This window comes from Ochotona princeps, chromosome 15, assembly GCF_030435755.1.
Source record: "Ochotona princeps isolate mOchPri1 chromosome 15, mOchPri1.hap1, whole genome shotgun sequence".
NCBI classification, from domain to species: Eukaryota; Metazoa; Chordata; class Mammalia; order Lagomorpha; family Ochotonidae; genus Ochotona; species Ochotona princeps.
The window spans coordinates 26,046,150-26,060,814 of record NC_080846.1 but is presented as its reverse complement, the minus strand read 5'-3'; the positions used below and the strand labels follow the sequence as shown (position 1 = coordinate 26,060,814).

Below are 14,665 nucleotides of genomic sequence, written 5' to 3'. Positions count from 1 at the left end.
GCTCCCAAGGCTTTCAGCCATCCTCCACTGCTTTCCCAGACCACAAGCAGGGAGCTGGATGGGAAGTGGAGTAACCAGGAGACAAACCGGCACCCATATGGGATCCTGGCACTTGCAAGGTGAAGATTTAGCCAAGTGAGCCATCATGCGGCTACATTTTTCAACCACTTTCTATTTTTTCCCTTTATGATGATTTGCCAGAAAGAGTTCTGGGAGACAAAGGGGGCACCCTGTCCTTGGGAGAATACATACATGGCCCTGCTTACAATCTTGTCTTGAAGCTCCCAGCCCCCAGAACTGGAGACAACTGCATGACTGTGGGTTGCAGTGCCCAATTTGTGATACTTTGTAGATACACTGTTTTTAAGCATGTTGACAGGCATTTCTGGTTGCTCCTCAGAAGTATGCTGCCACCACCAGTGCCCCTGACTGCTCGGGTCCTCAGGGATGTCCACATGGTACTGATTAATGCTTTTCTGGCACCAGCTTTACTAAGGAATACAGGATAAATAACCACATATACAAGCATACAAGGTGTACAATATATGCATGCATTGTGAAATGACTACAATCAGCTCACATTCTTCACCTCACAGTTATTTTTATTCGTTCAAACTCTGTTCATTCCATTTTATCTCTTTTGTTGTCTTCCTTTAGAGTTATTAAACTATGATTTCATGATTTCTCCGTAGCCTCTTGGTAGTTTAATAGTTTTTACTAAATACATTCTTGAACTACAATACTACTATATCAGAAACTCCAGGTGGCTCTAAGAACGGACCTGAGAATTTGCATGATGCTTAGCTGACACATGATGTGGATGCTGCTAGTCCACTGAGCATAGCTTAAGGATCTCATTGGTTTGGAGGAAGAATGACACTAGAAAGAAGGTGATCAGTGAAGAAATACTGCAACAATCAAAGCAACGTCGGTGATATTCACTAGGACAGTGTTTGTGAAAATCAAACAATGCAGCAACACTAGAGCAGCACAGCCTTGTTGATAAAAACAAAACAGCAGCCTAGAAAAAGGGTTGAGAGAAATAATGATGAAGGTAGTCAAAATCAGAATGGAACAACAGTCCTTACTAAATAGTAAACCTGTATTATCCATTGCTTCTATTTTAAAGTAAAATTCTGATAAAGGTGATTTTATAAATATATTCCATTTAAACAAATAAAAGATAAAACTTCTACATTCTAAGACCTGATTTCCTCCAATGAGATATAACATTGATCTGACTGTTCTGATATAGTTAGCATTAGTAAACTAAGACATCGGATAAGGTGGCAACACCCATCTGTCTGACTGCAGTAGTTAGATGAATAACACAGAGGTAACTCTAAACATTTCTCTGCATGTCCCTCAGTGTGCAAGGACCTTCACTAACCTATTCTGCTGCTCAGGAAAGCAAATCATCAAGTGAACTTATTTCAGTTAGTTTACTTGCATTGGCAAAAATAACCACACTGCTAAATAACTTAATTAACATCAAGGTTATCTGAAAAGAATTAGGCAGGTATTTGGCCTAGTGGCTGAGACGTCTGCTTAGGGTACCTGCATCTCATATCAAAGTACATGACTTGAAGTCCTAAGTTGGCTCTTGATCCCACCTTCCTGACAAAGCAGATCCTGTGACACAGCAGGTAATGGTTCAAGTGGGTACACCTCTGACACTCAGCGGGAAGACCTGCATTGAGCTACCAGTTTCTAGCTGTTGTGGGCATTTTGGGAGTGAATCAGAGGACTGAAGCTTTCTCTTTGACTCTCAAATAAACTATATATAAACAAAGGTTAAAACAAGAGAAGATGGGAACTGGCAAGGTGACCTAGTGGCTAGGCTGCTCGTTTTGCATGTGCCAGGATCCCATGTGGGTGCCAGTTTGTGTCCCAGTTGCTCCACTTCCCATCCAGCTCCCTGCTTGTGGCCTGGGAAAGCAGTAGAGGACGGCCCAAAGCCTTGGGAGCCTGCACCCATGTGGGAGACCCGGAAGAAGCTCCGGGCTCCTGGCTTTGGATCAGCTCAGCTCCAGCTGTTGTGGCCGCTTGGGGAGTGAGCCAGTGAAGGGAGGATCTTTCTGTCTGTCTTTCCTCTATAGATCTGACTTTCCGGTAAAAGTAAATGAATCTTACAAAAAAAGAAGAATTGTAGATGACATTACAACAACTCAAAGCAATAGATTTGTAATGTTGACTTATGTGCCCAAAAGAATACCTAAGCACAGCATGAGGAGTAGTCAGAAACATATGCAATATTAACAACCATTCTGTTCAGTATCTTACTGTGAGTAATTATGGTAATTGTAACATAAATGTGCCGCTGATCTAGGAACCCAACTGAATATGAAATTCTGCTGAAGTCTGAAAAAAAATCTACACCCAAAAGATACAAAACTTGACATCTTCATTCATAAATGAGTGCTGAAACATGTAAAATAAACAAAATGTACCAAGATTCCATAAAAAGCTTTAAAACTCTGAGACAAAGTTTGTGTTCAAATAAATGCACTTGCAGGGGCTGGTGCTGTGGTGAAGAGGGTAAACCCTTCATCAGAGATTCCATATAGGCACCAGTTTGGGTCCTAGCTACTCTAGTTCCCATCTAGCTCCCTGCTTATGATCTTGGAAAGCAAGCTCAACTTTTTGGGCCCAATACCCATGCTGGAGAACCAGAAAGCTACCAGCTCCTGGCTTCAAAGTAGCTGAGTTCCAGCCATTACAGCCATTTGGAGAGTAAACCAGCAGATGGAAGCTCTCTCTCTTTTTGTCTCTCCTTCTCTTTGTGCATTTGCCTTTCACATAAAATAGATCTTCAAAAACCCCAATAAACGCACTTGTTACCAGATTATAACTAAAATATAGTGTAACATCACAAATGTCTTGACTTTTACTTTCTGACTACTTTTTTGTTACAGATTTTTTTGAGGAAACACACAAATAGAATTGAGATCTTCATAAATGACATCCACAGACAGGCTAGATCATGCGAGGCATCTCAGGCATCCTGCAGATCAGGTTGTTTTAAATGCAGAGGAATTAGTAACATATTCTGATCAAGCCTTTAACCAGCTGGTCACATCAGTCACCTATTTAAAAATTTCCTTAACTTTTGCATTAGTTCCTATTGCTGCAGTAACAAACGGGGACAGGTGCTGGGCTTCGCCATCAGATGTCACTGGGGAAGCCTGCCTCCTACCTCAGGGGGCATGGGTTTGAGTTTCAGCTCAACTCCTAACTCCAGCTTCTATTTTCTTGCTTTCTCCCAGCTGGGAAAAGAGCTGACCTGAATTCCTTGACTCCTGGCCTTCTTCTGTATTCAACGCTAGCAACAGCTGGCTGCAGCTTTCTCAGCTTGCACTGCTCTCACCTCTTCTGCCTCTGTCCTCCCCACTCAGGGACCACTGCACAGAGAGGTGAGTTGGGATCATCTTCACTGACTGACCACCTCAGTTCCATTTTCAACTTTACTTACCCTTTCCCCTGAAACATAAGCTTCCCGTGTCCACCAGCTCATGTTGGCTCTCCAGGACTTCCACCAACCTACTCCCCAAGACTTCGCCCTAGCTGTCCTGCATTACTCACAGACCTGTCTGTGTGCTAGATCCGACATGCCCCATACTACCCACAGCTCATAGCTTTGCTTCTGGCTTTTGCTCTTTCTTGCTAGGGTCTTCATTCCTCTCCTCATTTTTTCTTCATGAAGATGAAATCTGACTCATTTCAAAGACCCACTGAAGGTATTTCTATAGGAAGCTTTCCCCTCTGGATAGCCACATCACACTCTTGGTGCCTCCCTATGGTTCTTTCTGTGTTGTCTCTTTGATAGTTACGTGCAATTTATCTCCTCTGCTAAGTCTTCATCCCCTTGAGGCCAGAAGCTTGTGGAAACACCCTCACCATGTACCTCTGTTACGCAAATGTAAAACAAACTCTTGAGCTGCACCCACAGCCCTCTATGCCTCCTCTTTCCCTGGTGCTTCTTGTCTCGTCTCCATTCACCCAGGTGTACATGGCATCACCCTTGACTCCTCTTTCCCTCATCTTCATTCCCAAGTCCCTTAGTGATTTTTACCAATGCTAATCACCAACTTGCTAATCACTGTCAATCTTCTCCTTGCGTCTTTCACTCTGCAACACACACACACACACACACACACACACACACACAATTCCACCTTTAACTCAGTGGCTACAGGAGGAATGTACCTCTTAACTTTTGCAAAAAATTTTAAATTGCTTTGAAAAGCAGACAGATCACCAACCAGCCAGATGGGAGACATCCTCCCATCTGCTAGTTTACTCCCCCCCAAAACGCCTGCAACAGCCAGGGATTATCCAGGCCAAAGCAGGGAATTCAAGTGAGGTCTCCCATGTGGGTGGAAGGATCCCAGCACGTGAACCATCAACACTGCCTCACAGGGTATGGATTAGCAGGGAGCTGGAGAGGTGGGGCCAAGACGTGAAGCCAAGCATTCTAATCTGGGATGGGGACATTCCAGGCAGCATCCTGACTGCTACGCCAAAGGCTTGCCCCATTTACATATTTTAAAAATCTGATTATACCTTTGCCCTGCTCAGATGGATTCTCGTGATGCTTACAACAAAACCTGAAGTCCTCCCCCGGTCCTTTAGGATGCCAGCCTCCACTCTCCACCTTTCTCCTGTGGCCCAGCATCACTGTCATCCTCAGCCAATCCTAGCAGCCCTCTATCTCTGCGCCTTTGCCCTTGGTGTTTGCTCAGCCTGTGGAACACCCTTTCTCCAGGTAGCCATATGATTTACTCCTTTGCGTCCTTTCTGCCTCTGCTCATCCTCCCATCCTCTGTGCAAATGTCTCTTCAACAGAGTGGCTGCATCCAACACCGATTTTTTTTCTTCTTCCATCACTGCCTATATTACGACCCTGCTTGATTTGCCTTTATCCACTGATCACTCCATGATATTACTTTTAGAATTCATTTCTCATCTGTGACTCCACCTGAGGGATCCTACAATCCAAGGGGCTGTGAAATCTGACTCTAGAATTAAACTGCATAGGTTCAAATCCTGGTTCATCTGTGACTTTCCCCAGCAAAGTGGAAGCTCCGTGAGGGACTTGTCTCAATTCTAGCTTCAGAATCCGTAAACACACATGGTACACACTAGGCACATTAACAAACATATGGGTCCTTCCAAATGCTCATGGAAAAAAAATGAAAGATTAGTTCACTTTGGTGCAAACAACAGAACCCGTGCGTAGTTTTTTTTCCTAGCCAAGTACTTGCCATGAACTATCTGAAGATGCCTTGTGTTTGTTAAATAAATTTACTCTGCTTTGCATGTCCTCAATTTTCCTGCCCAATTCTTTGATTCTAACAGATGCTAAGAAAGTGCTATTTTATACCACAACAAGAAAAGTAACCAGGGAAAGCCACTTTCTTTCCTGAAGAAGAACCTAAGAGGATAGACAGGTGGTTCTGATCCACTTGGACCTTTTAGGCTGTAGATCTGATAGGATGGCCCTGTTCAGAACAAGAAGTATATGAAGCTAGATGTTTACTTCAAGGAAGGAATTTGGAAATGATCCCCAGCAGGCCACACAGTCCGCATGGCTTAACAGGAGCGCGAGATGAAGGATACACAGGAGGAGGAGCTCACCACAAGCCCCACGCCCTGCAGTTCGGTACAGCCACATCAGCCACATTCAGGAGACACACTTAAGGCACAAAGACGTTACTGGTTCACCCAAGATTTCTCCCTCTTCCACGCATTCCTCTTAAAGTATCTGTTTCTAAGTTTCTATTATCATAAATTCACAAAAAACCACAACAAAAATTCATAAATAAAGACATATTAGTAATCACTCACTCTCTTGTCCCATATACTAGAGGGTCATTTAAAAAATCCATCTTGTGTTCGGCTATGCTATATAGAGCAGTCTGTAAGTTCAGTTCACTTAAAGCAACTACATTTTCCAGACCATCTTTAAACAGTTCATTTCCTTCATAATTTCCTGTACTATCCTCTCATACAAACTCCCTATAAGGAAATTTCAAAAAGTTTGTAGAAAATAAATTTTAAAATGTTCATTTTGGAACAAGAAAATCGAAAATCCGTGCAGCTTTTTCATCATGCATTTCTAAACGTTATTTATTTATTCAAAAGATAAAGATACCGAGAGTGAAAGAGACAGAGAATTTCATCCACCAGTTCACTCTACCAATGGCTGCCGCAGCTGGGGTTGGGCCAGAACAAACCTTGGCACCTGGAGCTTCATCCAGGTCTCCCACATGGGTGCAGGGGCCCAAGCGCTAGGGTCCTCTCCTGCTGCTTTCCCAGGTACATTAGCAGAGAACTGGATTGGCAGTGGAGCAGCCAAGACTCCAACCAATGCTTAACCCAGAGCCGTGGGATTCTGCACCTGCGTGGGAAGAAGCTCTTGGCTTCAGATTGGCTCAGCTCCAGCCACTGCAGCTTCTTGCAGGGTGAACCAGCAGGGGGGAGAGCTTTCTCTTTGGGTCTCTCCTCACTATAAATCTGACTTTCCAATAAAAAGAAATAAAAAAAAACTTTGAAAAAAAATGTTAAATGCCCAGGTCCGACCCAAGACCAGATTAGAATCTCTGAGCATTAGGTCCAGACATGAAAATTCCTTCTAGGAGTTTCTGAGGAGGAAGTGGTGGGGGAGGGTGTGTATGTGTGGTTATGGGGTTGTAGTACGGTAGGTTAAGCCGCTGCTTCATCTGTAACACCCCATACTGGAGTGCCTAGGATTAGGTCCTGCATCTGCTTCCAAACCAGCTTCCTTCAAACACACAGCCTGGGAAAGCAGCAGTTTGATGGCTTAAATATCTGGGTACCTTTCTCCTACATAAAAGGACTGGACCAGTCCTGTTGTGGGCATTTGGCAAGTGAACCATCAGACAGAAGATTGCTATCTGTCTTTCTGCCTTTCAAGTAAGTTTGCATGAGAAAAGTCTCTCAGGTGAGAAACTTATGCACCGTGACAGCTGAGAAGCAGTGGTCTCACCACAAACCTTCCTCGTGAGTCGTCAAGAGCAGTGATGGAGATGACAGCAAAGAAGGGAGCTGGCCTCAAATTTAGATTTTGGTATGGTTCATTCACAGAGCAGATCCTCTCCCTGTGCGGAACCAGGAGAGCTGAATACTGTATCACACAAACAGACACAGCGATTAGACAATCAGGACAGGGGTCCAGACACAATCAAGTCACTTAAGTAGGAGTTACAGGTCTTTGAGAAAGTATTCATCAAAGATGAAATTCATCTACAGTATTTTATAATCTACAGCTTAGAAAGTTATGTAGCTGTAATATTCTTCCCCCATTCCATGCTTTTTTTTTTTTCAACTGTAATTAATGCAGTAAACTCAGGGGAGAGGAAAAAGTTCTATTTTGCTAAGCAGTGATTTCCTAAATGGTTTCTTGTTCTGGTAGGGCATGAAGAAGAGACGGTTGAAGGTGGTTGAGATTCAAGACAGTCTACAAAGGAATGTGTGGGTAATCTGGGCTCTCAGTCAGGATTTAAAGTAAAGCAAAAGACACGTAGGCAGCAAAATGGACCAGGCCCGGGATCTGGGCATAACTGCAGAGCCACTGCCTCCTCGGCCACAATACTTGGGTTCCATCGAACTTCTCCATTTCCAGCATGCTTCAGAGAATGCCCAAAGTGGGCACTCCATCGATCAAAGCCAGCCGATGATGAGGACACAGCAGCACTCAGCACCTGGAGCACGTCGCTTTGGCAGAGGAGATGTTGACTGAAAGGATATTGTCTACCAGCTTACAGCTCACAAATGCTTTCTTCACTTCACACACTGTTCGGCTGCTTTATAGAGTGTTGTTTTATTCAGGTGCTTCCTCAAAGCAACTGTTAGCAAGATCTGAACTGGCACTGGGAAGGAAGACATCATTTGTGGAGGTGGTGGTGAGGGCAGGCAGGGTTGGTGAGGGGAACACCTTAGCATTACACTGAGCACTGCGATTGCTTACAAGGGATTTAAAGATCCACGTTCCAGTGATTCTCATTCACTACTTCTGCCAGTTCTGGCAAATTCGCCTGCAAACCCCGAACTCATCTTCTAGTAGTCAATTTTAATATGTCAATATCATGATATTGGCCACTTATCGGTGAATTAACATTCTACTTACTAGTACCTGAGCCTCTGTCTAGAAATCGCCAGCAATATTTCACCAACTACCCCAGCTTCTAAATAATGAAGCAGCAATGTCCACCTCAAGACCATCCCTGGGCACCTTTGATCTTATTTGTTTAACCCTGAAAACCAAAGGCTCCTGAAACCCTGCTACCTCTTTGGAAATTCCTGAGCACTAGAGTCTTCCAGACAGGACAGCATCTTCAGGAGTGTGAACAAGCCCCTCTGATGTCTGCACTCCCTACTCAGACCTCTGCTCCCTGTCCATCTGCGGATACTGTCATTCATGTTTTTAGGCTCACTGAACATCCATTTGTTATTAAGAGCAGTTGTGCTAAGAGAAGCTCAGATTTTCTTTTTAGAGTAATTTTTAAAAAAATTCTGATTCCCAGCATTCACTGTTTGCAAGACAAGACTGCCAGTGTTGTTGCAGAGCTATGGTAAGTCTATGTTAAACACTCTAAAGAGAGGAATTCACACCCGTTTTCCACTTGGTTTAATACCAATGTCTCCAGAGACGGGTGATAATACTTATCCTGGACACACAGGCTGGGCTCCTGTTGAAGATTTTGCCCTGGCTCCTCCACAAGCATGGCATGCAGGAAGCAGAAAGCTGTGAGCAACTTTTAAAAAGACCACAACACCCTTACTTCGATACTCAACAAAGATCTCAGACAAGACCAAGGGCAACAACAACAATAACAAAAATGCCTTGCAGAACCAGGTGCACTGCAAAGCTCAATTAGCTCACGGGCTGAGGACATCGCTTTGTATAAGTGATGTGGTTTTTTTTTTTCCTCCTCCACTGGGAACATTTTTCTGAGTCTCCCTCTCTTCTCTCTACAGCAGGTCCTAACCAGGTTTTTCTCTGTTCATTTTCTTTGCTCACTTCTGAGACAGAAACTTGTGAGGGAAGGACTTTGGGGTCCATTTCACGGAAGGTGTCCTATTTTCAATAAGTTCTGTTATTCCGCAGAACGCTCCCAGTTATCGCAGCCATGCCAGGGCCCCCTTTGGACCCTACGGAGAACCGAGTTCACGAGTTAGGAGCAACTGCATATCCTCCCCTACCTAGAGTGGACTCGCCTTGGATTCCACATCAAAACGCCCCTTCATGCACTCCAGGTTAAAAATGTCCGCGGAGTTTTCAAAAAGCAGGTTATTCTCGAACAACGCCCGAGGGAGTAACCGACCCCACCCAACCCGCTGCGATCACCCCAGGAGATCACAGCACCCGAATTCTTGCAGCTGGGACCGCGACTGGCCGGTGAGCCGGCGCAGGTGGATCCCCGCTACCCATTGGCTTTAATGCGAGTGAAAAGTTAACTTTCTCGGTTCCTCGCGTTTCGCTTAAGCCAGTCTCGTGGGCGCCGGACCTGAGTCGGGATGAGGCCTCAACACCCGAGCACAAGGAACAGGTGCATTCAAAGAAAGACCCGCCGCCCAAGCCCACGTGCAGGAAGGACCCACACGGGGTGTTCAGGGCCTGAAGTCAGTCTGTAGGGCAGCCTGGGCTGCCCCTAGGCACGCGCGCACCCCCGCAGGACCCAGCCCGCGCCGACTCCGGCCGCCGCCGACGCCGCCAGCCTCTCTCCGGAGCGGAGCGGAACAGGAGGCAGGCGTCGCTGGTGCGGAGCGCGCTTACCTTGGGGTTGGTCAGGAGCTGGTGCTCGTCGCTGTGCAGCAGCGCCTTGGAGTTGGACTCGGAGTTGTTCACGTAGACCTGGACACAGGGGTACTGCGAGGTGCCCCTGCAGTCGGCGCCACAGGTGAAGGTGCACTCGAACACCTCGCCGATCTGCTGCACCGACAGCACCGTGCAGTTGGCCGCCGTGGCTTGCAGATCCTGCAGCGCGGGACTGAGCCAGCAGAAACCGAAGATGAAGAGCGACACGACGCCGGAGATGATGAGAAACAAGCCGAGCCGGATGCTCTTGTCCTCGGCTTCCGTGTACTCGTAAGCCACCCGGAGCTTCGCCATCGCCCCCCACTCTCGGCGGCTGGCGCGCTCCCCCCGCCCCCTCCCGCCCCCGGCGCCCAGCCCGACTGCCTCGGGCGGGAGGAGCCGCCGCCGCCGCCGAGCGACAGCAGGGGAGTGGGCGGCGAGGGGGAGCGCGCGAGAACAAAGGGGCCGAGCCCGGCGACGCCCCCGGCGGCGGCGGCGTCCCCCCCGGAGCAGCCGCCGCCTCAGAGCCGCCTGCACCCTCGGGCGCGGGGAGCGCACCGACCGCTCCAGCCGCCAGCGCCCCCTGCCAGCCTCCACGCCCGCGCTCTCGCCGCCTCCGCCACCCCGCCTCCCCTCGCCCAGCGTCTCCCCGTCTCCATGGCCCGCTGGCCGGCGGACTCGCCCGGCGGCCGCGGCCTCCAGGACAGGAGGCGAGCCCCGGGGCTCCCCCCGTGCGGGAGGCGGCTCCGCCCCGCCGCCGTGCCCGCCGACCTGGGTGCGTTTGCCCCGCCCCGCCCCGCCCGGGCGCGTCCCCAGCCGGAGAGGGGCGGGCGCGCGGCGGGGACGGCGGGGCTGCGTGCTGCTCCGAGTCTCTGAGGAGTCCCGGCTCGCTCTGAGAGATGCCCGAGCTGGGGGCTTAGGATCCGAACGGCTTACACCGTGGGAAAGTTGTTTTTGTTTTTTTTTTTTTCCTTTCCTTTTTAAGGCAGGGGAACGGAAGGGCGGGGGGGGGGCGTGGAGCCAGCAGAGCGGCGGGAATCCTGAACTCTACCCGCGGCTTGGCCAGTCAGCGGTGGCCCAGCAGCAGGAGCTCCCGGGGAAGCTGGCACGCCGGAGGATACCGGCGTGGCTGGGCCGAGCGTACCGGGGAGCGGCAGGTGCTTGGGCGAGGACCACAGGGGAGATCTGGGCAAGAGGCGTGACTGCGCTGCGCCCACGTCAAGGCAGGGAGACCCGGCCGGCATTCCCGTCCCGGGCCCTTCGTGAGCCATGCGGGACGGTCAGGTGGAGTTTGCTGTGGCGGCTTCGCTCCTGAGGTCGGAATCCACAGCGGCAACAGCAAGACCAGAGCAAGGTGCTCCCTGGGCGCACCTTGAGGAGAGCAGACAGGAGGCAAGAGGCGCCCCGTCCCTGTCAGGACTTTGCCCTCTCCAGGACAGACTCCCCGGCGTCGTTAACCCCTCAAGAGCCCGGGATTCGCAGACTAGCTTCCCGGGAGCGCCATGCCAGGCGATGGCGAATGTGAAGACCTGCTGAGGGCCAGGGGACCCACTCTCCAAACCTCCCTGTCCTCTCACGGGACTCCGCGGCTCCCTGCATCCTCGCACAGTCCGCGCACCTTCTGCTCAGTTGCTTTCTTTAAATCAAACACTGCCTTTTTCTTAAACCATTCTAATATTATACAATCAAGCTTGACATCTATTACTTCTTGAAGTTAAAATTAGGATACCCGCCTCTTTGCAAACCATATACACAAACATACCTTTGTTCTTTTCGTCCCAGAGGAAGAAACTCGATTGCATTTATTTCACCAGGAATGGTGAAACTCGGCACGTGGAGTTCTGGACTGCTGCCTGGGCTTGGGGGGGTGGGGGGGGTAACTTGGCTAGTTGGTGATTCGTTGCGCCCGCGGAGCTCGGAAGTACTCTGCCCCTTTTTGTGAGAGGATAACGCTGATTTCCAGGCAGCTGACAAGTCGGCCTGAATTACAGGAGGACTCTCTTGAGGTGTGTAGGGGTGTTTAATAAATGAAGATGACGGGTTAGGAGAGCATCGAGTTCAGGAAGAGGCTTTGCTACCTTTCAGACTTCGAGAACAGACGTCCTATTTTGACCTAGGAATTACGTTTTTTTTCACCCTTTTCTGTTAGCATTAGTACAGCTGCAGGTCATCCGAGTTCTGAAAGCAGAAGGGAGTTTCCTCACAGGAGCCACTTAGCCTGTAGTCACCCTCTTCAGGCAAGCCAAGCAGCCTTGGCATTCAAGGCTGGTATGTGCCAGGGACTGGGTTTGCTGAGGGGCAGAACTTTAGCCTAGAATTCGCTCCTACTCTTGTTCTGGAATTAGGGATGGGGGCAGGAATACCAGAATGAATGGGATTTTCAGTGAGCCCAAAGAAAAAGCATCTGTCTCAAAAACACTCCTTAGACCATACTTTCAGACAAGGGAACATCAGAAAATTCAGTGACAATTTAATTCTTTTTTTCTTATTTATTTTTATTGGAAAGTCAGATTCGCAGACAGAAGGAGAGACAAAAAAAGATCTTCCATCTACTGATTCACTCCCCAAGTACCTGCAATGGCCTGAGCTGAGTTGATCCAAAGCCAGGAGTCAGGAGCTTCTTCCAGGTCTCCCACGTGGGTGCAGGCTCCCAAGGCTTTGGGCCTCCTCCACTGCTTTCCCAGGCCACAAGCACGGAGCTGGATGGGAAGTGGGACAGCCAGGATTAGAACCGGCAGCCATGCAAGGTGAGGATTTCAGCCACTAAGCTAGCACGCTGGCACTGGGACCTAACCTATTTCTTTAGGGCCATTATCAGTTTTTTCTACTTCTGCCATTACTTTCCTCATAGTTATTTCAGGAAATTGTGGGTATCCAGCCGTGTGTTCCTTAAACATTTCCTTTTATTTTTAAACTGGTTAGTTTGTCTTATTGAAACATGCAAAAAAAATTTACAAATCAGTTTCTATTTTACTCTTAATAGAAGAGTACTAATTTTAAAATTTTTTCTTGGAAAGATTTATAGAGAAGAGAGACATGAAAGATATTCCATCCACTTGTTCATTCGGATCAGGAACCAGGAGCTTCTTCTGGGTCTTCCACAAAGGTACAAGCTGGATGGAAGGAAAATAGAGCAGTTGGGACTTGAACAGGTGCCCATGTGGAATGCCTAGGCTTGCAGGGGAAGCATTAGCCAGTGGAGCTATTGTACCAGCCCCTAATTTCATTTTTTCAAAAAACATTTTATATTGAACCCAACGGAGCGGCCTAGTGGCTAAAGTCCTCAGCTTGAACGCGCTGGGATTACATATGGGTGCCAATTTGTGTCCCTGCAGCTCCGCTTCCCATCCAGCTCCCTGCTTGTGGCCTGAGAGAGCAGTGGAGGATGGCCAAAAGCCTTGGGACGCTGCACCCACATGGGAAACCAGGAAGAAGCTCCTGGCTGCTGGCTTCAGATCAGCTCAGCTCTAGCTATTGCAGTTGCTTGGGGAGTGAATCATCAGACAGAAGATCTTCCTCTCTCTCCTGCTCTCTGTATATCTGACTTTGCAATCAAAATAAATAAATCTTTAAAAATCACATTTTATATTAAAAGCATAGTTACAGATAAAGAGCTTCCGTCTACTGGTTCACCCTCCAAATAGCTACAATGGCTGCGGCTGTACCAGACTGGAACCAGAAGCTTCATCCGGGTCTTTCACGTATGTGGCAGGGCACAAGGATTTCCTTCAGTCATCCTCTGCTGCTTTACCGGGTGCATTACCAGGGAGTTGGAAGTAGGAGTAGCATATGAACTCTATGACCTAAAGTGCTGTGCCACAGTTCCAACCCCCGGTTTCATTTAGTTGAGGCGAGGCCCTATTATCACATTGCCAAAGAAGATTGGGTATGTTCCCCTGTCAGTTTCAGGGAGTGAATCACCACTGATGCTTTGGTCAAATTAGGGGTAAGAATGCTGAGCCAGGAGCCAGGAGGCTATTAGCATCTTATGTCCCCTGTGGAGGGCAAATGAAGGAAAAGAAGCTGGCTCTTTCCCTGAATACTGTTCTGCCTGCTACAGTAAGATTACAATACAGGGGCCAGAGCCATGGCTCGACAAGCTAAACCTCCACCCTGTGGCATCGGCACCCAGTATGGGCCCCATTTTGTATCCTAGCTACTTCACTTCTAATCCAGCTCTCTGCTTATGGCCTGGGAAAGCAGCAGAGGATGTCCTAAGTCCTTGTACTCATGTGGAGGATCTGGCAGAAGATCCCAGCTGACGGCTTTGGGTCAGCTCAACTCTGGAATTCGCAGCTATTTGGGGGGAATGAACCAGGGGATGGAAGACCTTCTCTATTGGTAAATCTGCCTTTCAAATAAAAATTTTTAAAAAGTTTGTTTCCATTCCTGTTGCAACTATTTATGAAAGAGATACACACACACATATGTGGTAACAAAAAAATCCAGATTTTTTTTTTCATTTTAGAAATTATTTTATGATACAGCTCCATTACTTTTCACTTTTTATTATTTTATCAGATTTTGATTCTAGCTTTAATAATGAAATAGTTTGATATAAGAAAATAATTGATGTCACATGGCTTCCTCTTCCTCACATGAAAGGTTGATCTAAGATATCCTTAACATTCCAGTATCTAATTGCAATTTGATCTTGCCTTTCCATGTTCTTCAAAAATTTTAGAACTGCTATTGCCCCCATACCTAGTAAAATTTAAAAACATCTTTTCAGGGCCTAGTGTAATGGCCTAGTGGCTAAATCCTCCTGTTGTATCCACCAGGATCCCAAAGGGATACATTTGTGTCCCAGCTGCTCCACTTGCCATCCAGTTCCCTGCTTGTGGC

At 47.8% G+C, this 14,665-nt stretch overlaps 1 protein-coding gene across 2 annotated transcripts in view; it reads right to left on the bottom strand.

The window, feature by feature from the left end:
- KCNMB4 (potassium calcium-activated channel subfamily M regulatory beta subunit 4) overlaps positions 1-10,517 on the bottom strand; it is a 63,084-nt gene extending 52,567 nt beyond the window's left edge. For both annotated transcript variants that reach the window (XM_004583028.3, XM_058673674.1), the window contains exon 1: positions 9,800-10,517. In XM_004583028.3, coding sequence (XP_004583085.1) covers positions 9,800-10,135 — 336 coding nt within the window. In that variant the 5' untranslated portion in view covers positions 10,136-10,517. The remainder of the gene's footprint in view (positions 1-9,799) is intronic.
- Between the last annotated feature and the right edge of the window lie 4,148 nt (positions 10,518-14,665).